This window comes from Hoplias malabaricus, chromosome 1 (assembly GCF_029633855.1).
Source record: "Hoplias malabaricus isolate fHopMal1 chromosome 1, fHopMal1.hap1, whole genome shotgun sequence".
NCBI classification, from domain to species: Eukaryota; Metazoa; Chordata; class Actinopteri; order Characiformes; family Erythrinidae; genus Hoplias; species Hoplias malabaricus.
Window position 1 is genome coordinate 45,155,663 of NC_089800.1, and position 25,058 is coordinate 45,180,720.

Consider the following 25,058-nt stretch of genomic DNA (forward strand, 5'->3'; position numbering starts at 1 on the left):
TACAGAGCTTCTAGCACCCAGGCAATGGAAAGTTTTGGCTTAAATCCTTCTTGAATTCAAAGCATAGAATGTTCCTTCTTAGATTGCCTGGTCACGTTAGACCAATGAGTGCTGCTGGCTTTGAATGGTGCTTTGGGGGTCATATTAATCAGTGAAAAAAATTCCCAAGCATTGATTTAACAGGGGTCAAGACTGCAATAGTGCTATATACCTAACTGTTGGTGGGTGCAAGCCTGATCTGTTCCTTTTCAGGCTGCTTCACTACTTGGTATTTGTAAAGGCAGTTGGGTGTAGTGATGATGGTTAGCTAGATGAGAGCTTAAATTTGATGCATTTCACCCATTTCCGAGAGAACTTTCAGGCATAGATTTTGTATATCGTCTCATCTAAATTAGCTGGCTCTCCCTTTTCATTTCAATGAAAGCTGCAATGCTCCCAAATTAGTGAAGTTACATTTGGTGTTGTGAATAGGTTAGCTGCCATTGTTTCCATTTTATAAAATGAAGACATTGAGCCATTCAGCAGCAGCAGTTCAGATGCCAACAGTTTGGAAAAATTACACCAAGCTGTTTTTTCACTTATTTAATATTCATTACACATGCAATAGACAAGACCGACCTTGCAAAAAAGCAGAAAGCATGTATACATACAGGTTGTGATGGCTGTTTGCCATTCACAGTTGGCTGTCAATAGTGTAGTATTACAGTTACAAAGTTCAGCATAAACAGACAGACTTCAATAAAACTGAAGTGCCTACACTAAGCAAAGATGCAGGCATGTTCAGGCAAATGCCTTTTGTTGGTCTAAATCATTACAGATCTGATGTAACATCATGCAAGTCTGCATTATCAGCAGCTGTGACCATTTAATTGATGCCAAAAGAACCCACAACTATTCTACCTAAACTGGTTTGACAGTACCAGACACTGAACGTTTTAGCTGTAAGGGAGGGAAAAAGTCCCCTTTATGTGATAAAAATCAAAAGGCATTGTGAGGATTTAGGCTGCATGATGGAGCCACATGCTGTGAGGGCAAATGTTACATCAGATAAATTAGAAATTGGACACGGTTGATCACAGGACTGGCAAGAATCAAAATGGTACCATCTTAACCTTAGGCCATCACGTCTTAATCCATCCAATTTCATTTAATGGTCTAGTTCAAACTGGATAGTATGCAGCATACAATTCTTAGGTGATCCTTGGTTTCAGATCAAAGACAAGTTCATGTTGCTTTTAGAGGGCAAAGAAAAATGCTGCGATTGTAATATTTGAACACAAGCATGCTGAGACTACTAAGACCACTCCAGGCAGCAGTAGTGTTTTTATAAAATTATAGCCATCCTTCCTATTAACCAGTTACAGGACTTCAGATCACAGTTCACATCTTAGTGCTTGAAAAGTTGCTCTTACCTCAGAGCCAGTGGCCTCCAGTATAGTGGGACTGGCGTTCTCAGGAGCCCATGAAATACACTCCACTACATGTTCATGCTCCCTCAACTCAGCTTTGCACTCTTTTGTGGCCACGACCCACACTCGCACTGTTTGGTCATTAGAGCTACTGGCAATCAGGGAGCCATCCTGGTTGGGCCGTACCATACGTACCCACTCTCTGTGGCCTGTGAAAGTCTTCACACAGTACCTACAATATCAAAAGTATTTTATTTATTATAAAAAAATATATTTATTATAAAAAATAAGGTAATTTGTGTTTGGTAGATTATTTCTTTGTTGTAACAATGCAATAAATCGTATACCGTTGGAAGGTCTGTTAATTTCCCTTTTAAATGGTGCCACGTTTGTAAGGAACACACATTTGTGGGATGGGCAATAGAGCACTGAGTATGTGGATTGCGCCCATGAAAAATTTGCCAAATCCTCTCTGCAAATGCCAAACAACTTATTTTGTGTGATGGTGTGGGTGGCATCTCCCTCACTGGAAAAAACATGGCTTGTCATCATTGGAGGCAATCTCAATGCAGAGAGATATCGAGATGAAATTCTGCAACCAGTGGCAATCCCATATCTCCACAGTCTGGGACCGAACTCTATCCTCCACAATGGCAATGCTCGCCCTCACAGAGCAGCGTTTAATCAGAGAGTACCTCCAGAATTTGGAAGCGGAAAGGATGGAATGGCCTTCCAGCAGCCCTGACCTCAACCCCAGGCTGGTGACCAGCATGTGGTGGTGGTGACAGGCTGTTGTGGCTGTGTATGGTTCTTCCACACGCTACTGAGGCTCCTGTTTGTTAAATGAATAAAATTACTCGTTTGGTGTTTGATGGACTGGGAGATTGAAGTTTGAAGAAACAAGACATATTGGTAGAGAGGCAAGACAGAGAGGATTTGGCAAATTTATACTCACATACTCAGCTCCACTACTCATCCCAAAAATGCATGTTCCTTACAAATGTGGCATCATTTAAAAGGGAAATTAACAACGGTATAAGATTTATGGCCAAGAAGCATTGTTAAAACAAAGAAATCATCTACCAAACACAAATTTCCTTACTTTTTGTGATGTGACACACACACACACCACTTTAATATATCTACAAAAATCAAGCAATCAATATATAAACGTGGCAAACATTTGTTTTAAAGTGCAATTTATTCTGCTTTTGTACTTACCCAGTGGCAACCTCCCACATTTTAATGGTTTTGTCCCTAGAGGCAGATACTATATGATCTCCATTGGGCATTATAGCTACAGACGAAACATTATGGTCATGCCCTAAAACAAACAAACAAAAAAGACAAGAGATTCTAAATTGTATCAAATTCACAACAGAATAATAATACTGAATATCACATGAATAACGAGTATGGATTAAACATTTTTTGTGCATATTCAACAATTACTATATCCATATATTCACCATGCAAATTACACGGTTACATTAGTGATGTGCTTTCTCTTTACCATAAAACTTTAAAATGCATTAAGTAGTAAAAAGGAAGGACTGGCTTGCTTTGTCCTTACAGAGCATCAGGCATAAAAAGCTAATTACACAGATTCCATTCTATAGCTGTATAATAGATGATGAATCTAAGTAGCCTAGAAAAACATGTGCTTAAATATTGGGAGAGCCCCATAGAATTTTATCATCTTGAAAAGATAATTAAACTGCTGTCTAAATCTTCTAATCTCCTGCTAAAGCTGGCAAGAGACGAAGGGGGGGAGAAAACAGAAAGACGGAGAGAAAGGCAGAGACAGCTATGTTTGCACCCAGCCAGGAAATGGACAGACAAAAGAGGGGGTGGGGAGTCCTGCACTACTTCCCTCAATCAGCACAGTCTGCTAGTCTGAGGGCAATGTGCCAGTTTAACTGACAGGGTGTAAATTACAAGCCACCGGATTTTGTCCATATTAAAAGCTGTTGCACACATGCTATTTGGATTATTACCACTGAGAGTTGACAAATTTTGACAAGGATTAAACATGGCTAGAAGTTTGCTGCTCATTCAGCAAAATGAAAAGAGTACAAATCAGTGTAGTTAATTCAAATGCAACCTCCATGCTCCTGCAGTAATCACCCGTAACAGCAGCCTATAGGCAACAATACAAAAACACTGCTGTAATAAGCAAAAGGGATATTTAAAGAGAGAAAACTGCCTAAAGATAAAGGTTGCAGGAACAGCACATTTCATTTTCATGGAGGGAAAAAAAATAAAAAGCAGAATATATTAAATTCTAGGGCTGTGCTATAAAACATAAAACATTTATTTCATGATAATAGTGATATTCTGACTTGTTTATGTAATGATGTCATACAGTTAAGCATAACATGGCATACATTCTTTACGAGTCATTTAGGCACAGTATCACGACCCTGCAATGGCTTAAGTGGCAAAAAAGATGATGATGATTTAGGCACAGTGAAGTGGAAAGTGGCTCTGATTTGAGAAATTTGCTCCAAAGAGTGACTTCAGTTTTGTGGAGAGGTTGCAAAATATCAGATACTTTTTCACCACCTCAAGCAGAAGCACCTGGTTCCAAAGACGCGAGGAAAATCAAAAATGCTGTTAGAATAGTTCAAGAGCCAAAGAGCTCTAACCAAAGCAGATAAACTGGATATAGCATCTATTCTGCTTTTTGTTTTGTTATTTATAGTGGAGCTTAAAGGTCACTTTTTGTATAATTGTTCAAATTTGCTGCACTTTAGTTGTGTGGTAGATTTATATGCTACATTATTTATTTTACAAAAATCAGTTTTTATTTTGTTGTTTACAATATAAGCACATCTAAATGTTTTAAACTATTACATCTGTAGTAAAATGAACTGTAATAAATCAATCCATTTAATACATAGCCAAGAATAACGTTATCACCAAAATACCCCAAAATATTCTGGTATTATTTTAGAGCCATATCACCCACTCCTATTAAATACATCTCATAAGCTTTAAGAAACTGAACTGTGATCTGTAAGCAAGCAGTGACTGAAAACATAAATTTGCTTATCCCCAAGCACAATTTCAGAATCGTCTTCATTTCCACACATCACTGAGTCTCTCCTGATCGGATACAGTATCACTAACCTGGAGGACTGATACGAGCATGTGCTTTTCTCCAAGACTTGAGACAAACCCATTAGTCTTGGTTGGTTTATTTTCTTATGATTAAAGGCACCTGCCCTTAAATAACTTACTCCTCTCTGGGACAGCACGCCAGCTCCCACAATTATTTACAGCAGTACAACAATAAAGCCAAATATGAATACTTGTTTCTGATTTTCTGTTAGCACAGTTTTCTCACCATGCATGGTCCTGATGCACTCAAAGCCTTGGAAGTCCCAGAGTTTAATGGTCATGTCTGCAGAACAGGAGGCTAGCAGTTTTCCAGTCAGGTCAAAGGAGATGTCTTGCACAGAATCTGTATGACCCTTCAAGGTGCGCTCAAAATCTCCAGTCTCATAATCCCACACCTAGACCAAAGACCAAAAAAAAAAATTGTAAAAATTAAAAGCCTCTACTCTGAAGTTTTTAAAGACTTATATATACAAATTATACAGTATAGGGCTTTACATGAACACCAGTCTGAGCAGATTCTAGGCTGCAGGATAAGCTGTGCACAAGGAGACAATATTTTGTGTGTGTGTGTATCCTCTGTACTTGCTTATCTGGATCTACACTCTCATGTCCATTAAAGCCCATTCATTAGTGTGTTAAAAAAATGCAGGCAAAATCATGTTGTGGCTTCACCCAGAGTAAACAAGCTTAAAAACTAGAATTAAGCATGAAATTGTCCTACTTGTTTAATGTGTTTAAGTAATAAAAGATAGATTATGGGTTAGAGAATATAGAGAAAATATATATTTAGACAACCACTTAGGATAGCCAAAATAATAGGTCCTGTATTCTGATATTTCATTAAAAAAATGGTTTCAGTTTGTATTATCTCTGCAAACCAGGCCAATATGAGAAAAATACTGCTGACATGGTGATAAAAGATTCTGGCTGTTTGGCATTTTAAATGGACATCAGATGTTGAATATGTAAACTTGTCCTTTCTCTGGATGTTTTCCTTTTATTCATACTGACATTTATCTCTTGCAACATTTGCGGGAAAAAACATACAAACAAATAAATAAACAAACAAACAAACAGGTAAGGAGAACTGTCAGGACGCACAGCTCAGGAGCATCATGACATTAAGCTATGAATATGTATTTCTAGCAATGCAGGTGACAATTGAAGCAACTTTGAATGTCTAGCCAAGGGCACTTGTAGCCCTGGTTGAACACCACAACATGATGCAGCTGGAAAAGGTTTGATTCAACAATGTAGAAAAGTAGAGCAAAAGAAGGCATGATGGTTGGGAGCACAGTGCATCGAAACCTGCCCAGATCATTGAATATTGGCTACTAGCCCAGGCAAATTACTGGAAAAGTGAAAGTAAAGCCTAGTGAGTCATCTATAAATGCAATCAACAATCTGTATGGTTTAAAACAAATTATGCTGATTTGAATCACACCATCATTCTAATTTCTACAACAGCACCAAATAAAAATTAGCTAAATTGTTTTTAAGACAGTGGACGCGAGATGGATGGGAATATGCATATTTGGAATTGGTGATGCATGCAGAGCTGCTGAGCTCTACTGTTAATGCCAGGCTGGTGTAAATGGGGTACATTCCTGATCATAAATCTCATTGCCATGAGAACGCCACACTATTGGCCCCACTTTTGTTTAAACAGAGCAAGCAGGCAACTGAGATGGCTAAGAGAAAACCAGGGCAGAGCACAGTATAATCACTGTTCATTTATATCTCAAATGGATGAGCAGACACAGCACTGTAAAGCACAAAGCATATGCTTGCATAAAAGGACTGAAACAACTGAAATTTACCAATGAAAGAAATCACTCCAGATCTAGATTTTATTTAGTGCTTTACTATGTTGCCGTAAAATGAGCACTAATTAAAGCAGAACCTCATAAACCTGCTGCATATTTTAATAAAACATTCCATAAGAAATGTTCAGATGAGAAAAGTTGTGCTGCAGAGTAGGGCTGAGCCATATCATATAGTTACAGTATATCAGTTAGTCATAATATTGCTTTAATTTTTAGAATACAAAAAAAAAAAATCAATGATATTTTGTGATATTCTGACTGATCATGTAACATATGACATCATGTGATATGGTGTACACTCAATACGTGAGTCATTTAGGTACAGCAACAGGTATGTAGGAATGTTGCTCTGTGATGGAAGAATTTGCACCAAAATGGGAGTGACTTCAGTAGCATGGAGATGGTTTGTTTACAAAATATCAGCTGTTACAACAGCAACACAAGCAAAAGCACCCAGCTGAGTACGAGGAAAGTCAAAAACGCCAAAAGAAGAGTTCAACATACAATGTGAGCTCTAACCCAAGCAGACACACCACACTGACTCAGCATTACAACTTTTCTATGTGTGTTTTGTTATTTACTGTGAAGCTTTAAGGGTATTTTTTGTATAATTTTTTATATTAGCTGTTTATATGCACACACTACATTTTCTTCCCTTTAGTTGTGGGGTAGATTTATAGGCTACATTTTTATTTTATACAATGTCAGAATCTTGATAAGTTACACTTGTTTACACAATAAATAACATTTGTACTAAATTTAAATTTAATGAAATATAATTAATATTATAAAACATTTAATTTGTTGCAATGGTGTATTTTAGAAATTAATAGACTAGAATATTTAATAGAAGTATTTTTTCAGTATTTTGGTCATATCGCCAAGTATATTATTATTGCCAAAATACCTTAAATATTGTGATATTATTTTAGGGCCATATCACCCACCCCTTCTGAACAGAAATATTCTGCTGCAAAGAATTTCTTTTCAGTTTTCAAATGTTGATAGGAACAAGGGATCACAAAGTTCTAGAATTAAGAAAGTATCTAACCACAATATGTTTGTCTAAATTACTTAGTTTTAAATATATTTAAAAATGTGTTTATTTTGAGGAAGGGCTGGTATTTATATAACCAATATGCATTTTATTTTATTTATTAAATTTATTCATACAAGAAACATGGGGGGAAAAAAATACACAGAATTTCACACACCTTTATTGTGGCATCTTCTGAAGCAGACACCATGACACTGAAGACAGGGTGGAAGATGACCTTGGTGACAGGACTCCTGTGGCCACTCAGAGAGTATCTTTCTGGGGGGCGAGGGATCCACTCTTTCGGGTCTCGTTTCTGTCCTATAGGACCCCCCAAAGTAATCTCCTCTTTTGCTTCATTTAGTTTTGATTCCAACTCCATCACCTTCAAGGAAACAGCAGGATAATGATATTATGTAGAAGCACACTAAATGTTGCTGATTCAGATTACAGAGGGAAATTGCTTGAGCATATTGAATGAGACACCCACTGCAAAACAGTGAAATTTGTGTTCCAAAGACAAACAAGCATTTTATCATATACAATGTGTGTATGTGATATTTACACATTTATGTATGTGATAAAATGCTTGTTTGCCTTTGGAACACAAATTTGATTTGTGACATAAGATTTGAACATGAAATGTACAAACCTTCTTCTGTAATCTGATTACTGAAGTCCATTTCTTTTCCAAAAGGCCAGCATATTTCTTATCCAACTCTTCATTCTAAAAAATTTAATAAATACATATAACAAAACAAAACATTAGTCCCACACAACAGTGCATTTAATAAATAAACTAATCAGTCAATCAGACAATAGTCAATAGAGTATTGGTGGCTTTGTGTGTACATTTCTATTTAGCTTTTGCCAAATTGTCTTCAATATATGATGCTTTCATTCACACAGCAGTTTTAGTTTACTCTGATGGATCTAATACACTAATATATTAGCTAAATGCCCATAATTATATGTTAAGACGTAGTTCTTGATAACAGAAGTTAAAAATGCAGCAATTACTTTTTTTTCCTCCCAATTTTGATGTAAAACTGGTTCACATTCCAATCTCAAATATTCTTTATTTTTATTACTGAATCTAAATTGATTTTATAATCAATAAATAGTAGTGTATAACAGTTTAAAAAAAATTATTTGGCCACCTGAACCAAACAGAACATGGGCCACTATAGAAAGTGGTGAAACCGTTTTCAAAAGATTAACTCAATAATAAAGGTTTAGAGAAGTATGTTAATGAAATATAAAATTTAATAGATCACATTTTTATATCAAATAAATGGCAAGCAAGGCTGAAACAGGGCTCAGTACACAAAATAGCAAAATGTGGTCTGTTGTATGTGTACGTGCCTCAAAGTGTTACATTCACAGAATACATGTCTACAGATGAATTGAACATTATTTCAAACAACAGGTTATCACAACTTAATTTATCAATTCAGATCATATATAGAGCAGCAATCCTTCCAAACAGCTGCAACATATTACATAGTCTCAAATACTTTGGACCAGAAAAACAGAAATTATATTTGACTTCATATTTTATCTGTGAACAACTATGAGCATTGCTTCCAAATGCAGTCAGTTTGATTTAATGCTATATAAAAGCAACATGGTTATTTGTGCTTGCAATCAACTGAGACATTCCTCTCCATGTGCTAAATTTGCATGGCTATAATCTGAGCTGGGGAAAGAAACTTGTTTTGTTTGTGAATAAAAGCATATTGTACATATTTCTTGCTCAATTTCTAAGCACTATTCTCCTATTTATTTTTTACTTTGTGATGTAAAATTTCATTTGAAGAAAAAGTCTGTTGAATGCTGCAGCAGTTTCAGGTGTCCCTAAAAAACAATAACAATAATAATAATAATAAAAAAAAACAAAACGGTCATCTCTGAGATGAAAAACAGAAAGCGATTGTGTCATATCACAGACTTGGGTCTCTGATGGAAGGGATGTTCCAAGGTTGTGATGAGGTTTGATGTGCCATCTGCCTAAACCCACTGTCACACGTTGGAGCCTACTTTAAAAAAATGAATACTGAACCCTTTTAAAGACAATAATAAAAAAAAAAGAACACTATTAATGCCCTCTGGCTAATTAACATGACTTTTAGCCCTGTGCATTAACACTTCCCATAGAAATTGGCCAATAAGTACAAAGGCTTTGTCTCTGCCTGCTTTTGCTTTACCACTGGACAAATCTGGTACCTGGTCTCTGATATGAATTGACACGAGTAGATACTTAAATGTGATGTGCAAACCTTGCAGAGCACTGATTAGCCAGAGAAACCTGTCAATCACCACACAATGTAGAGATCCAGCACAAACCAGCCACTTGTAAAATCTCTCAAGTTACAGCAGCAGTCACGTTTGGTTTTTATCCGACTTGCAACGGCAGCTTGTATTATTACTCCATGGTGTCTTGAAGAGGTTCAAACGTTCTTTGGGTCTCTGGAAGATGGAAATTTCCAGCGAAAGCCAAATGTTCAACAAGGATTATTGATTTGTGAGAACTGTAGCACGGAGCCGTGTTCAGTCCAAAAAAACAAAAACAACATGTAAATAATAAACAAGTAAACAGCACCTAACCTTAGTTCTGCCACTGTTGTGGTTTTTAAAGCCCGCAGTTCCCATTGTGTGGCTGTGCAAGTTAAAGAGAGTCAAGCCATGCTATCTGATCCAGTGGAAAAGCACCATAACTAACAACCCTGGGCAGTTTTCACATCCTAAGCTGTTGCGGTTTGTTCTCTCGATCTTTCATTCTCTCTCTCTACAAAAACAAAACCTCCCCCTAGCTGGGTTGAGCAATAAAGAAAATATCAGAAGAAAGGGAGGGTTTCCATCCAAGTTGCATTTCCATCCACTACACTTTTGCAAATAAACGTCCAATGATGCAGGCTTCCATGTTAAGGGTGGACATTCAAATCAAGGAAATTGACATATCTGAATTGGTTTTGCTTTGATTAGAACGGATTTACAGTTGGTAATAGCGAAGAACTCTTTATATCAAAAAGCTTGACTCGAGCTTATTTGACTTGAGCTAATTTCTGTGGTATAGAGCTCAGTTTCAAGTGATATATAGCCTCGTGCTCTGCCCTACACCTCTTTCCTGATGAGGATACTCCTATCCCTAAGTAGTTTTTGCACTTAACACATTTTTTGTCGTAACAACAAGCCTGTTTTAATATATATATATATATTGTCATTTTGTGTAGCCAAGCTAACTCCACAGTGCCCAAAGCCTTCGCTTTATACATAATGAAATTCAAGTGTTTTATGTACTGTTGAAACAAGAATAAGCAGCAAACCTATACAAGATCCCAGTAATGCAATATACGAACAATCAACAATAAAAATACTATAATATACAGTGAAACCACCAGAATGTTAAAAAATATGTTGATGCACATGCTTGCCCATACACCCCAGCCATATATGAAAGTAAGCAATTTTTTTTAATCAGGCTTAAGCATAAATTGAGAGGGGTATTCTGCTTCATGCTCACCATGTCTAATTCCGCTTCCTTCTTGAAAACTGAATATGCCTCTTCATATCCATTGGAACGAAGGTAATCGGCTATCGCCCGATTTCTGAAAAACAAGATTTTGGAAAACACTTCAGTAAGGGAATTTTTATATTTTCTCCACTCTGACAGACTGACAAAGAGCAAACAAGCACATCTGAGAGAAAGAGTTTTGATTTCTCCAGTTGTAAATAATACAAGAAAATTATCTGTGTCATGGCAAAATCAAGAGAGGTACCTACAGCAAAGGAAGAGCAATATACACTACATACTGGAAGGCAGCATACAAAGATTCTCAAAATCAATGTTACAATTTAATAATTTGGTACAATTTGGTAATTTTAATCAAATGATGATCCAAGATCAGCTTCCAAACTACAAAGCTTATTAGAAGAAAATTAAGAGATGCTTTAGTAGCAAAGCTATACCCTACACCTCAGCATTTGGGGTGTTCTTAAAAGGGGTCTGAGCTCTGCAGACAATACAGACTGATCTCAAAGATAGTGAGAACAAAGCAGGCGGTTTGAGAAATGTCTCTGCTGTCAATCTCCTTCCTGGCTTTGTGATGTCAAATGAAATCCACATGAGAGGAAACACAGAGCCCAGTTGAAATTCTCCTGAATGATAAAACACATTAGATGCTGGATACCTGATTTAAAAAAAAAAAAAATATATATATATATATATATATATATATATATATATATCCGATATCCAATACCATAAGATGCAAATTAAAGATTAAAGTCTTGCCATCAACAACGACCAGCAAAACATTTATGGTAGTGGTGGTTGTGTTTTAGGTTTTGGAATCCCATTTTGTAGACAGACACTGTGCTTCTACTATAAATTCATATGCTAAAATTTCACTAGTGTTGACTGAAAAAACGTAATGTCTAGCAACCAGGTAGGAACTACAAAAATCAACCAAAGAACTTTGAAGCCTCTTCCAAATCCTACCTGTGAACATGGCTTTACAGTCTACTGTGGTCAACAGTGCACAGAATTTGATAAAACAATAAGTTCAATACTTACACTGATATTCTTACTCCAATACAATACATTCAGCTCAAATTGTACTAAACAGATTAATCAGTAAAAAATTTAAATGATATTTAAATTTAGGTTATTTTAGGTATTGTAAACTAAGCATGGGAGCCAGTTTCCACCACATCAATTAAAAGCACTGGGTTAGGGTTATTTTTAATCATTATTAATAAGTAAGTTGATATCAAATATTTTGTGATGCTATCTCAATATTCTGAGATATTATGCAGTGTTAGTGGATATTTGTAGCCGTTGGTCACTGACTGTCAGTTTTAAATGGGTCTATGCCTAAGTTGATTCTTTGTAGTTTCCACTCTAAGGCCTGGAGGCTTATTCTGATACTGTTTGGTTCCTCTAAAACCATAAAAAAATTAATGTGTCAATACATGTCTAAGTTAGGCCTCGATGAGAGTATCCATTATTTCTGTGTCTGTTGCTGTACCTACCCTCTACTAGACAGCATCTTAAAATATTGACTTAATATATCAAATAAAAGTATCTCAAAATACTGAGATAGTACCTCAACACATTAAAATAGTATTAGTATAACGAGATTTATCCCCTGAAAACACAGGGATATATCATTTATTGACATTCAACCTATTAAAAAAAAAAGAGAAAATACAATAACCATCTTAAAATAACCAATTATCATATGTTCTTTTAATAGTTTTGAAGAACAGATAAACTAACATGGAATGTATCATTAGATTCAAGTTTAATGCCAACACACAAATCTCTCCAGCTACTGCACTAAGTAAGGACTATAACAATATAAACACAAATCAAAATACTCTGCAGCTTTCATTGCTCTCATGACCCCAGTTTTAAGCAGCAAGACAGGATATGTGGAAGGTTAAAAAAAGACAAGTGTCTAAACAAAAACGGTGTTGATAGCTTTGGCCAGTAACCATGGAAACCAAAGAGGAGGCAGACAAGTAGAGAAGGTATGATGAACATGAGTGGGCAGACAAGGCGAGCTTGCAATTACAAGACAATAACTAACAAAAGACATTCTTCATTTATTTCGCCCCTTTACTTAACTACAGAGAGTTATTATATAGCAGTGCTTTTCTAAATTTAATACATTTAAGGACCAGGGCTGGAATGAATTCCTGTGAATCACTGATTGCCTTAAACTGGCCAAGAAAATATACAGGTTGTGTTTTGTGCAGAGAATATGACTGTCTATAAAAAGCCCTATCCACACCACTTCCTCTAAAAGAGCAAGATCCATTAATATATTGTCTGTAACCACTTATCTAGTTCAGGGTCTTGGCTGGTCCAGAGACTACCCAGAATCACTGGGCACAAGGCGGGTAAGAGCATGTTCCAGATATTGATAAATCCTGGTATTAAGATGGTGAGAATGGAAGCAGTACATATTTCTACAAAGAACAAAAATATAATTAATCTTAAAAGTGCTGAATGCTTTTTCCTTATTTTAGTTGGTATGCAGACTTGACAGCTGAGGTGAGGGAACGCGGGTGGCAGGCATGTTAGACCGGTGAAGATAGGTGTTTTGGGATTTGTAGCTATTTCTGCCACATCCCTGCTTGTGCAGTTTGGCATCGGGGCCAGAAACTAAGGGCAGTTGTGAAGGAGTTATCAGAAACAGCTGAAAGGTCTAGTCAGTGGTTGTGGATAAGTAGAACACAGACTAGTTGGGGTAATATACTGTAGAGGTGCTGTTGTGGTGGTTAGTGATGTAGCATGTAAAGATCGCATGGAACCGGTGGCACTGAGCATGCATTAACGGTGCCAGTGTGGCTTGGTATAGCCTTAGTCACCAGGGAGAACATTGTGGATTTATGGTTGTTGATGCTTAATGGTAAGGTAGGACTGTAAAGCTAGCTTGGATGGAGGTGGGTCTGGGATGCCAGGATTCACTGTTGAGCCTTCTGGAGGTCTTGTGGGCTTAATTCAGCGAAACACTGATGAGGGGATGTGCCTACCTAATGACCCATGTGAAGAGCTAGTGATGCAGTGTATGGTTTGTATGTAGGGTGTAGCTGTAGCACAATTGAAATTGTATGGCTGCCAGTCAGAAGAGAGTGGGGTGGGCCCTATGTGAAGCTCTAAATGATTGGCATAGGATATTTTACATCTTGTCTTGTGTATGTTTATAATAAAAACAACAACCAAGCTGCAATAAGGAGGTGGACCTGCAATTTTCAAGGCTCAAAAATGCCAGGTAGGAGGGAGAGGGAACGTGAGAGAGCAAGAGAGGAGGGAGGAGAGAGAGATGCATTACCTCATCTTTCTCAGCAAGCTGCGTCTAGCGCACATCACTTCCTCTCTCCTCTGCACTCACTTCCGCATCCACATCATCAGATCCAAGCAGGCAGGCACCATGCTGCATCCCTCCATCTTAAATGCTACAGCCTAAATAACCTGCTCTGCAGTGACCACAACAGGTTTTATCAAGCTCATTCCTAGCTATTTTGGATATTTCTTTAGACAGTAGAGCATGAATAGAGTTTATTTATTAACACTCCTGCAGCTTCAACATGAAAACACATACTTGGCATAAAGAATCTTTCATCAAATGTTCTCTTGCCTTTATCCAGAACACCCATACATACGCAGAAACTGCCGGAGAACTATATCACTCTGCCTGACTGCTCTCTGACAAAAGGCACCTGCACAGAAGCTGCTGCCCTGCTGAATAAGCAGGCACATACTGTCCTCTGACCAGTGCCTGGGAGCAACCAAGTAGAATTTCTCCCAGTTTCCAGTAACAGCAGCACACAAAGCAATACACAAAGAACTGTTGACTTTATTTAAAAAACTTTTATATAACACAGCGCCTTTTTAAAAAGGCACTAAATGGAGCTTGTAGCTTATGTTGCAGAATTACTATGGCCTCATTCATTAGGTTGCCCCTCTGTCAGTTTTTAAAACAAGATTGAAAAAAAAATTTTTTTACTGCCTGGCGTTGTGAATTATGTGCATATTTGTGATCATCTGTGCACTGGTCTATATGTTGAATATTTAAGTTTTAATGAGGGATGTCACGATCCAATCGTAAATATTGGTATAGGGGTCAATCACAGAATTATTTAACCAATCTGTATCAGCTTTGTTGAGCTTGAGATTAAGTTCAATGCTCCGTTTCCTCTAGGTAGCAGATATTCAATATTAAAATACTCTGATCCGGATCGGGGGCAAAAAATACTTAAGGACATCACTAGTTTTAACTTGCTGGAATGTTAGTGTACATTATTTTTTAGTTACAGCTTTGCTATACAGCATCCTACACACATCAAAACAGTCATATCAACAATGCACAAGACAGTTGTAGAGAAATATGCTTTACCAAATAGTGAAAATTTTCATCAGATCTCTAATATACACAAATGGTGACTCAAAGAGATATATATACACACACGTGTATTTTTTTTTGCCTGAATGTTACATTAAAATTTTTTTAGGGGTGTGTAGACATCAAATCCTAATTTTTCGAATCAGATAGGAGTCCTGGAACGGATAAATATCTGATTTGTGGGCATATGACAGGAATGAACCGTCAGGTAGGATTTTATGTTGGTCTGTACACATCTGCCAAGGGCTTTTGTCTTACATTTATGGTTTACATTGTATGTCTTACAGTAAACTTACAAGTTTACTGATATTACCGGTAGGCCAACGCAGTGTTAGGAGTCTTATTGGTGTAGCACAGACTGGTTGCCCAGACCTGGAATTGAACACAGCTCTCACATGTAAACCAATGGTGCTACCATGGTACCACACCAACCAACGTCAGCCAGCACCAGCACAGCAAAATCAACAATGAAGCACAATACTCTCTACATAGTGCACTTTAAAGATAATAAAACTAAATCTACTACACCAAGACTGGGCACAAGGTCAACAGGAATATATGTGAAGTGAATATAAATACTTCCAGTGTGAACATGGCATAACAAATTGACAAGGCTACTTTGCTAATGAGACTGAGTAAGGTAAATTTGAAAGCTTGTTAGGTAATATGATTCATTTTTTAATTATAAAAAGTACAAAATGTTCAACTAATCTACCCTGCAGTATCATCTGAAACTTAATGTGTTTAAATCCCTGGTAAAACATTAGTAATGTACCATGAAATTGGTGATCGTTCTTTAAGCACAGCATGGGTATTATTACCGTATTTTCCGCACTATAAGGCGCACCGGATTATAAGGCGCACCTTCATTGAATGACCTATTTTAAAACTTTGTCCATATATAAGGCGCACCGGATTATAAGGCGCATACAATAGACGCTACAGTAGAGGCTGGGGGTTACGTTATGCATCAATTAGATGGAGCTGCGCTAAAGGGAATGTCAACAAAACAGTCAGATAGGTCAATTCAACTTTATTAATAGATTACAACCCAGCGTAGTTTAAGGTAAAACATGTAGTGCAATGTTAATATAACCCACATCATGGGGGGGTGGACTTTTCCTCGATTCAATAATAATCACAATATAGTAACACTCGAAATAGTGCAAAGCGATAACAATATATCAATAACTCAACGTTGCTCAAAGGTTAAAATCACACAACACACAAAATAAACACGTAAAGCTCACTTTACTAAGTTATTCCTCATCCACGAATCACGTTCGTTAGTGATTCGTTAATGTTAAATTCTCTTGCTGCTGCTCTATTCCCGTGTTCTTCTGCGTGACTGATCGCCTTGAGTTTAAACTCTGCGTCATATGCGTGTCTCTTAATAGGAGCCATTTTGGGGTCTTTACATAAAAAACAAATGGAAATGAAATATATATACCGGTATATATCCAGCATGCACCACGCGCGGAAGAAAATGAAGTAGGCGGCTGCTTACCGTAGTTGCGAGACCTGTTGTGGCTCAATATTGGTCCATATATAAGGCGCACCGGATTATAAGGCGCACTGTCGGCTTTTGAGATAATTTGAGTTTTTTAGGTGCGCCTTATAGTGCGGAAAATACGGTAAAACAAACAAATACCAATTAAACTGGGAAACTGTTCAATCAATAATTGGAATACTTATGCTTATTTACAAAAAAACAAATACACACCCCCATTCTAATTTCTCCTAGGCAAAAAAAAATATTAAGTTAACAATGTGCATGTGTTATCAGACAAATGCTAGTTTTGTCTCAAATACAGTAAGGTTTAGTAGAGTCTGAAATTCACAATCATTGTGCGTGCATGCAGTGATGGCATAAAAGAATAAACAACGTGAATCTTATTGCTGATTAACACTGAATGTAGGTTAATTTCAAATTGTTCACATTATGATCAGGCAGCAAAGAGCTAGCAATACTTGAAAGAGAATATGTGGAGGGCACTCAAAGCTGGACGTGTGCATGCACAGCATGTGACTGCTGAGCCAGCTGTCAAGTACACACACACACACACACAAATGAGATTTGGGGAGCTCCACAGAGACCACACCTCTTAAGTAGCACAGACTAACAGAGCAGGGACTTAGCGATAATGCTTTGTTTTGTTGACAGTCATTTTAATAAGGACCTGAATCCCCCCCCAAAACACACACAAAAGAAGGGACTCACTCTTTCCTATAAATTTCCTGTCAAATTATAAATTCAAATTCTCTCTCCGACTTGCAGAAATGTGTGCTTGGTGCTTTCCTGACAGTTTGGTCAGGAAAATGCATGTTACTCAGTTCAGAATTTCTGAAAATACTGACAACTCCCAGCAGCATTTTATAACTGTTTAAGCAAACCACATAAGACTAGTATAATATGAATAATGGTATTCCAGAGCAGATGATAAAATAATAATTTTATTTTTCTCTTGATATATATTGTTTGAAATGGGTTTTCTCGCTAAAAACCTTGAAATGAAGTAGTGATATGAACTTTTTAGAGAAACAAATTTGTCCATTTATTACATTACAATACATACAAGAGTTGGAAATTAATCCTTCATATTCACTTAGAGTGAATTGTATATATGCAAAAAGCATTTAGATACATTAATGTGCACGCTATGCTGACATGGATGTTCAAATGCTACCACAGTATCTCCTCAGAGAGCACTGCCAATAGAACGTGAATTGTATAGTTGTCCCAGAAATTCACTATTAGGAGTATCAAACTTCCCAGCTTTAGGCTGTGAAACAGTGGAAATGGTCTTATCTGAATTGAAGAAGCATTATCCAGTACCTTTGGGCTAAGTAGTATTACTGGCCTGAACAAATCATCCAGCATCAGTACCTGACAACACCAATGTTTTAAAGTCAGCTAAACCTACAAGATTAAAATTATAATAGATATCCTTCAGAACAATTGGTGCATTTATTAAGTTATATTCTCTGTGTACCATTTATAATTGCATAGATTAAAGCATCAATCAAAAAAGGCAAAATACTGAACGCTGAGTTGTTTTTATTGTTCAGAAAATTGTTAAAAATAAATAAATAAATAAATACCCATGAAAAACATCATGCGTGTTAAGAAAAATGTGATGTTCCTTTCAGGTGTCTGGCCCACAGAGAACAAATGCTACATTTTGCCATCACTGAAAGAAATCTATGAGAGAGATCAAGGGGTAAACATTTATATTATCATATATTTTCAGCAGTTCTTCAGGCATTACATTTCTTTTTCAGAATGAGACTTTCCAGTAAAAAAAAAAGATACAGACCTTATTTTCAATGGGTCATAACTGTGCATATTACCCAAATTACCCCAGGACAGATTTTGGTGAGACTAAGGCAGCACAGCTAATGGTGAGGTCCCTGAAAGCAGCAGAAGGACCTAAAATGCATTCATCTGATAGTCTGAAGATTAAATCCATACTGGTGATGGGCACCCCACTGACTGGATGGTGGCAGATTCATCCACAGCCCATCAGGAGCTGGCACCTACAGCCCACAACACAGGCACATGTGCCAATCTCCAGAGACAACGCCAGCATACACCTGCCACACCTACATCCAATACACAGCAGCCAGACACACTGCTGCAGGCTAGTTATGAAGCAGGATTGTCATGCTACTCAAATCAGACACTACTGTCACATCACAGATAGTGACATCTTTACTCTACAAAAATAAAAAATACAACATGAAAGCATGAAACTTTCAATAGTGACAGAAATGTAGAAACTACGGTTTATTTATTAATAAAGTATTAGCACACTTAGAACAAAAGACCAAACACCATTTATAAAATTTAAATAAAACCTGAAACTGAAAATGAACAGATAAACAGCACTTCAGCTAAGAAAAGCCTAAAGCAGACAAGGACCACAGGCTCCTTATCTTTTAGGCACAGGGTCTGCACAAACATCAAAATCAAACTGAATCAGCAGCTTGTAGACTTTCATACTACAGACTGAGAGTGGCACAGCTTTTCACTCTCTCTTGGAGAGAAGATTGACTATATTTGAATTTTAACATGGTCAGCAAATAAAAAAAAACTCCAGGTCAGGGACATAACAGAATCTTCAAAAATCAGTTACATACTTAGAATATACCAGGCTCTCTATATAAACATCAGCATAAACCTAACACCCCCAAACCACACACACTTTATTTTTTTAATAATCCCTTGCAGCACACATCATAACTCTAACCAACCACTGGGTGTACTCAATGTGCTTTTGTCTGAATAGCTCAATTATGACTTTGAGCCTATATTTAACAATTTAAGATGTTGCATAACAAAAACACATGACTTCAGTAAGCACCATCTAAAATCCTGACAGTTCAGGGCAACATTTTGATTATGTGAAACTGTCCAATTCTAGCCACGGAGAATTTAATAAGAAAACAAATTAATCTATCCCTTGACAGCAATACTGTATGCAATACTATTCTCTATGAGAATTTACAAACCTAAAGTTTAACTATTGAGAAAGGTTTAGACATTTTGTAAAACGCAATTAAAAAAAAAAAAAAAAAAAAAAGAATCTGTGATTTGTTAATTCTCTTGAACAATCTTAAACTAACAAATGCAGAAAAAAATACCTTTTGACAGCTCAACTTTACTATTTCTGAAAATATGAACCTATTTGGATTTTGATGCCTACAACACACTTTAAAAAGGTAAAGAGGGGGAAAAACATTAATGGTATGTTCAAATAACATTGTTTTGAAACATTTTATTTGTTTTGGGGAAAATAGATGTTTCCAAGACACAGACATAAGGGATCATTCAGACTGTTATCAGAAAAAAAGATGCAATACTAACATTTAGAAAAGCAGGTTTGGGACAGGAAGGTTACCAGTTCAAGCCCCAAAACTGGCAGGAAAATTTGGGGCAGAATGAGTAACAGAACATTACCGCTCTCTTCCCTTAAGCAGCTGAAGCCTTTAATTAAGGAAGAATGTAGACATTTCTACCAATTCCACAGATTAGAGTTTCTTGCAGGCATCAAATTTGTTATTGTTATTTACAAAATAAAGTAATAAAGTTGGTCACAGAAAACAGTCATTTCAAGTGAATTAACAAATCACACATGCTTGTTTTTATTTCATTTTACACAACATCCCTACTTTTCTAGAAAATGGGGTTTGTAGAAAACTCAAAATGCAGTACTTTATTAGGCCATACACTTTCAAAATGTATAAAGAAATCAAGAAAAATAATCTGCAATGTAACTGCAGTCTAATTTAGCTTACAATTATGTCATTCAAAATGGGGCATTTTTAAGCTTTTAAGTGAATGTTAGCATAGGTCTGGTGTATGCATCTTACATATGCTTATTCAATCTGAATAACACAGTCTTTAAACTCTGAATAAAACGTTAAACAATTAATCTTAAAGCAGGACAATGTTAAACGTGACACCGATATTCAGTTAGACTGATGCTGGCCTTCCTACAACCCACACCTGACATCTGGAGTGGGGAGTGGGTCACCATCAGTCACTTACTTTTTTCCATCTTCATCAGTTGTCTGTATAGTATACTGTCAGGGTCTCTAATAAATCCATATTCTCATGGTGCTTAGGTGAACTCATTCATAGTGATAATGATCAGAGTAATGTACAATATGTACTGATCAATGTACTATGCTCAAAGAGTTCCTGAAGGCTGTATTGCTTACTCTGCATGTGTGAGATTATGTAAGAAAGAAAGTATAGCAACTGTTCAATAGACTTACAGCTCATCTCTTTGCCTCTGTGACAGCACCATTGTGGTAGAGGGGAGGGAGGGAGGGGGGGTCAGGTGAAGGGCGTGCAGCAGCTGCTGTCTCCCTGGCAGGAGACGACCGATTGGACACAGGCTCTGGCTCACAGGGAGATCTGCTGCTCAAAACGTACTCTTCCCCTTTTAGGCAGGTAGCAGGAACACCAACAACAGACAGCCTGCAGACATTCACTGGCCAGACTGTCACTGCATCTGCAGACAAAAAGAAACATAACTATTGAGTATGAGACGTTCAGACTATAAAAACATGCCCCAGAAACCCTGTGGAGTTTCCAAACGTGCCAAAAGAAATAACCTTCCAGAAAGATGCTCTGACTTATAAAAGTAGCAACTGATTGAATCATTCACCCTAAATCTTAAGTCTGACCAACAGTGGGTTTAATGTTAAAAGGGAACATGTATCTTCAAAAAGGTAGACTTACAGCAGCAGGAAATAAATAGGGTTGTCCCAAATACCATTTTTAGGGCTTCTGAGCTTCGGCTGGGATATTCTGCAAATACTCGAATACTCTGAGAATGAGGTGCTGTGTATTGTTGTCATTAACAAAATCTGCTTCCAACCTTTTATATCCCTCTCTCCAGGCTGCGCTGTGGTTCACAACGTGGCTTCGCTTGCTAACTAGCTCGCTAACTAAGGGCATATAGTATACATTATTTCACCCGTTTGAATGGACAAAGCTGACAAAATGAACCGCCTTGCTTCGTTGTGCATTGTTTTAGCATGTTAGGCTGTTTTATATGACTAAGTTTTAGGCTTCACTTGCACAAAGACTTTTATGTTGAAGAGCCTGAATATGGGTGGAGTGGGGAAAGCACTGTTTTGTTTACCTGCTGGAGCCTGAATGTGGGTTGAGAGCAGTGTTGTCTTTATCAATAGCCACATTTATCAAAAAAAAACTGAATATCCGAATCTCAAAATTAGAAACTGGATACATACCCAACAAACAAATATTTGAATACTCGAATATTTACGGCCCAGCCCCATTGTTCAGAAAATCAGTGCTCGTTTTAAAAATTACGGCTCCCAGCAGGTAAGATAGAGGTTTTGCTTGGACAGTGATGATTTCCTCCTTGACCTCACAAACATCTCACTCTTATTCCCTGCACTTAGCCTGCCATGCTGAGCATGTTGTTATGGACTCGATGCCTCTGTTGGAAGCTTCTCACATGTAAAACGGGACTGATGACCCAGATATCAGAATCAACCTACTTCATCAATCCAACAACAATAAACAGGTTGGTAAATTCTATCCAGATATTTGCATGCAGTTCTGAGGTTTATATCCATTTTGGAATGGTGTAATAATATTAGTGTTGCATCTACTAATCAGAAAATATAATACACTGTACAAAAAACTGTATGTAAATTTTAAACCGTATTATCAATTTATCCAGCTCTTCCAACAGTGGCTGTTTAAGTCTTTTTCTGGAAAATACCACCACATCTTTTGGGTGGCTTAAAATTCATGTGATTTAATTTTAAGATACGGAAACAGGAAATATCCGGAATTATATTTTACAATTTTTTTCCAGCTGTTTTCACTCTCATTCTCATTCTGAAAAAGTATGCAGAATTTAAGATCAAAAGAAAACATTACCAGATAAACAGAAGCATAACCCATGCAATACTAACTGTTTCCATCAGGACCAGTATGTGTAATAAAATGTAAGCTTCTTATTCCTGTATCAACCCTGAAATGTAGGCAGGCCCACTATGCGGCACATAAATAAAGACAGGGTCTTCACATATTCTAAAAAGAAAAGCTGATGGCCCAAAGGGAAACCTGAAGAAAGCTTATGTATTTTAGAAGATAAGCTTGAAGCTGGCACCAAAATAGCTAAGGGAATGGAACATATCTTTTATCAGTAATAGAATTACTAGGAAAGGATTTTATCCATCACAGATAAATGGCATGTTTCCTTATATAGGGACCTATAAGAATGAGTCTGCTACAGCATAAGTCATGACGCCTAACTGAAAAAAACTCATTATACCGCTTCAGAAATAAGAAGATAAAATATGCAAAACTGCAAACAACATCTCAGAAGATGTCTCAACTGTTTAGGTACTCTCTGAATAGCTAAGCATTATGAAGTGTTATGGAAACAACTGTTTTGAGGTAATCATGTTTTTTCTTTCAAAAAGTCTGTGTAAGAGTGAATGCAGGAGCGTCATGAATGTGAATGAGACAGCATGCTCACAGAAGAGAGGGTGCATTCTTAGCTTCTCTCACTGTAACAGGAACCACAGAGATTATATATTCCAAATGGTTATTTTAATAGTCAGCATTGGTTTGTACATTCAGTCAATGCAATGGTATATTTTGTTACTCCAAGGTGCTAATTATCATTTATTGTATCCACCCAACAAATTCAGAATTGGTGCATCCCTAACTAAAACAAAATGCCCCCCAAGTCCAAGAACTGCATTACTTTAAACAAAGACTTAGCAAGGTCTCTTAGCAACTCCCTCTGCGCTTCAGACAAATCCACAGAAGAGTAGAAAGCCAACAGTAATTATACAATACTGCTATAAAAAGCATATCTAAACATACCATATAGCTACACTCAATATATAACCTGGCATTCAGAGAAATCATGTTTACAACACTCCTATCAAAACTATCCTGTCAATAGAAATATTATTATACACAAATACATCATACACAGGCTATGGTTTTTAAACAGTCAGCATTTAACACATAACCAGGCCCAAAACACAAGTAATGCATTTGCACGTCCCTAGACAAAGACATTTATGTTCAGTACAAACAAAAAAAATTAGATTCCAGGCGCACATAATCAATCAGCTGGACATCTGGTCATAAACTTGCAAGCAAACTCAGTAGTACTATGTGCTTAATATGGTATATTAGTTCTTACTAAATTTTAAAAATATTGTTCTTGGCCTGTCTACACTATATAACTATTCCTCTGTTAACATGGTCTGTTATGTTAAGTGTGAATGCTTCCTTTCAATATCTGTTACACACCAAACAAACAGACTGTCTGAACACACATACATTTTATTTATTTATTTATTAAAATGTGTTCCCAGGGTCTTTAAGAGTCAGTGTACAGAATATTAGATGGTGCATTTACATTTGATTTATAAGGCTGATTTACTGCTTCATTCAGTCATTGTTTCAGCATCTCTTCCATTTAAATCTTTATGGTAATTGATCAATGCTTAAAAAAAAAAAAAAAAGAAATCTTGCCCAAGGCACATATTATTTCACTGAAATATTTATTCAGATAATAAAATAAATGTTCAAACAAATATCTGTATATAGGTGTTATTGTGTCAACCTACAACAAAGCTATGAGAAATGGTTATATATGGTGCAGTGCATGTCACCAAGAAGACTACAAGTAATGGTCATAAATGTCAAGTCTGTTAATGGAATTGCCATGAAAAAAAAAATCATTATGCATTTCTGCTAAGACTGCTGAGTGGAAACATCTGAATTGCTGGCTGCTAGAGACCAAAAATAGTCACTGATAATCAGCTGTTTAAAACCAAAATAAGATAAGATGTGCCAAGGCACTCAGCGAGCACAGATAATGGACCATTGGCCCATTTCACTGAACTGTGAATACTTAGGTTAAGTAGTTGCTGGAGCTCCACCCTCATATGGATGTCTTGATGTTCACTTCAACAGATGTAAAATGAACTGTTATCTGGTCTGCATTAGCAAAGCTGAAGTGTTAGAAAGCCGAATACGTCTTTTTTGGCTCATCATTTCTCTATGCTTATGTCCACCAGTTTATAATCTAAAGCTGAGACTGCTGGGCTGATAGAAGGAAAGACTCTGGGACAATCTGCCCTCATGTTCACCGTTGATAACATAGTTCACAACATTAAACATTAGATATAAACGTTCATACCTGCTTAGCTTGCAATGAGTAGCATTAACTGAGAT

The 25,058-nt window shown here is 36.9% G+C and overlaps 1 protein-coding gene and 1 long non-coding RNA gene across 2 annotated transcripts in view; one reads left to right on the forward strand and one right to left on the reverse strand.

Moving 5' to 3' along the window:
* LOC136691531 (uncharacterized) overlaps positions 1 to 22,353 on the forward strand; it is a 29,399-nt gene extending 7,046 nt beyond the window's left edge. The window contains exon 3 of the long non-coding RNA XR_010801880.1: positions 22,247 to 22,353. This is a non-coding gene — a long non-coding RNA (uncharacterized lncRNA). The remainder of the gene's footprint in view (positions 1 to 22,246) is intronic.
* pafah1b1a (platelet-activating factor acetylhydrolase 1b, regulatory subunit 1a) overlaps positions 1 to 25,058 on the reverse strand; it is a 32,001-nt gene that overhangs the window by 5,731 nt on the left and 1,212 nt on the right. The window contains exons 2-8 of the mRNA XM_066664083.1: positions 21,089 to 21,327; positions 10,918 to 11,002; positions 8,047 to 8,121; positions 7,573 to 7,779; positions 4,759 to 4,927; positions 2,631 to 2,733; positions 1,413 to 1,641 (exon numbers count right to left, since the gene is read on the reverse strand). Coding sequence (XP_066520180.1) covers positions 1,413 to 1,641; positions 2,631 to 2,733; positions 4,759 to 4,927; positions 7,573 to 7,779; positions 8,047 to 8,121; positions 10,918 to 11,002; positions 21,089 to 21,120 — 900 coding nt within the window. The 5' untranslated portion in view covers positions 21,121 to 21,327. The remainder of the gene's footprint in view (positions 1 to 1,412; positions 1,642 to 2,630; positions 2,734 to 4,758; positions 4,928 to 7,572; positions 7,780 to 8,046; positions 8,122 to 10,917; positions 11,003 to 21,088; positions 21,328 to 25,058) is intronic.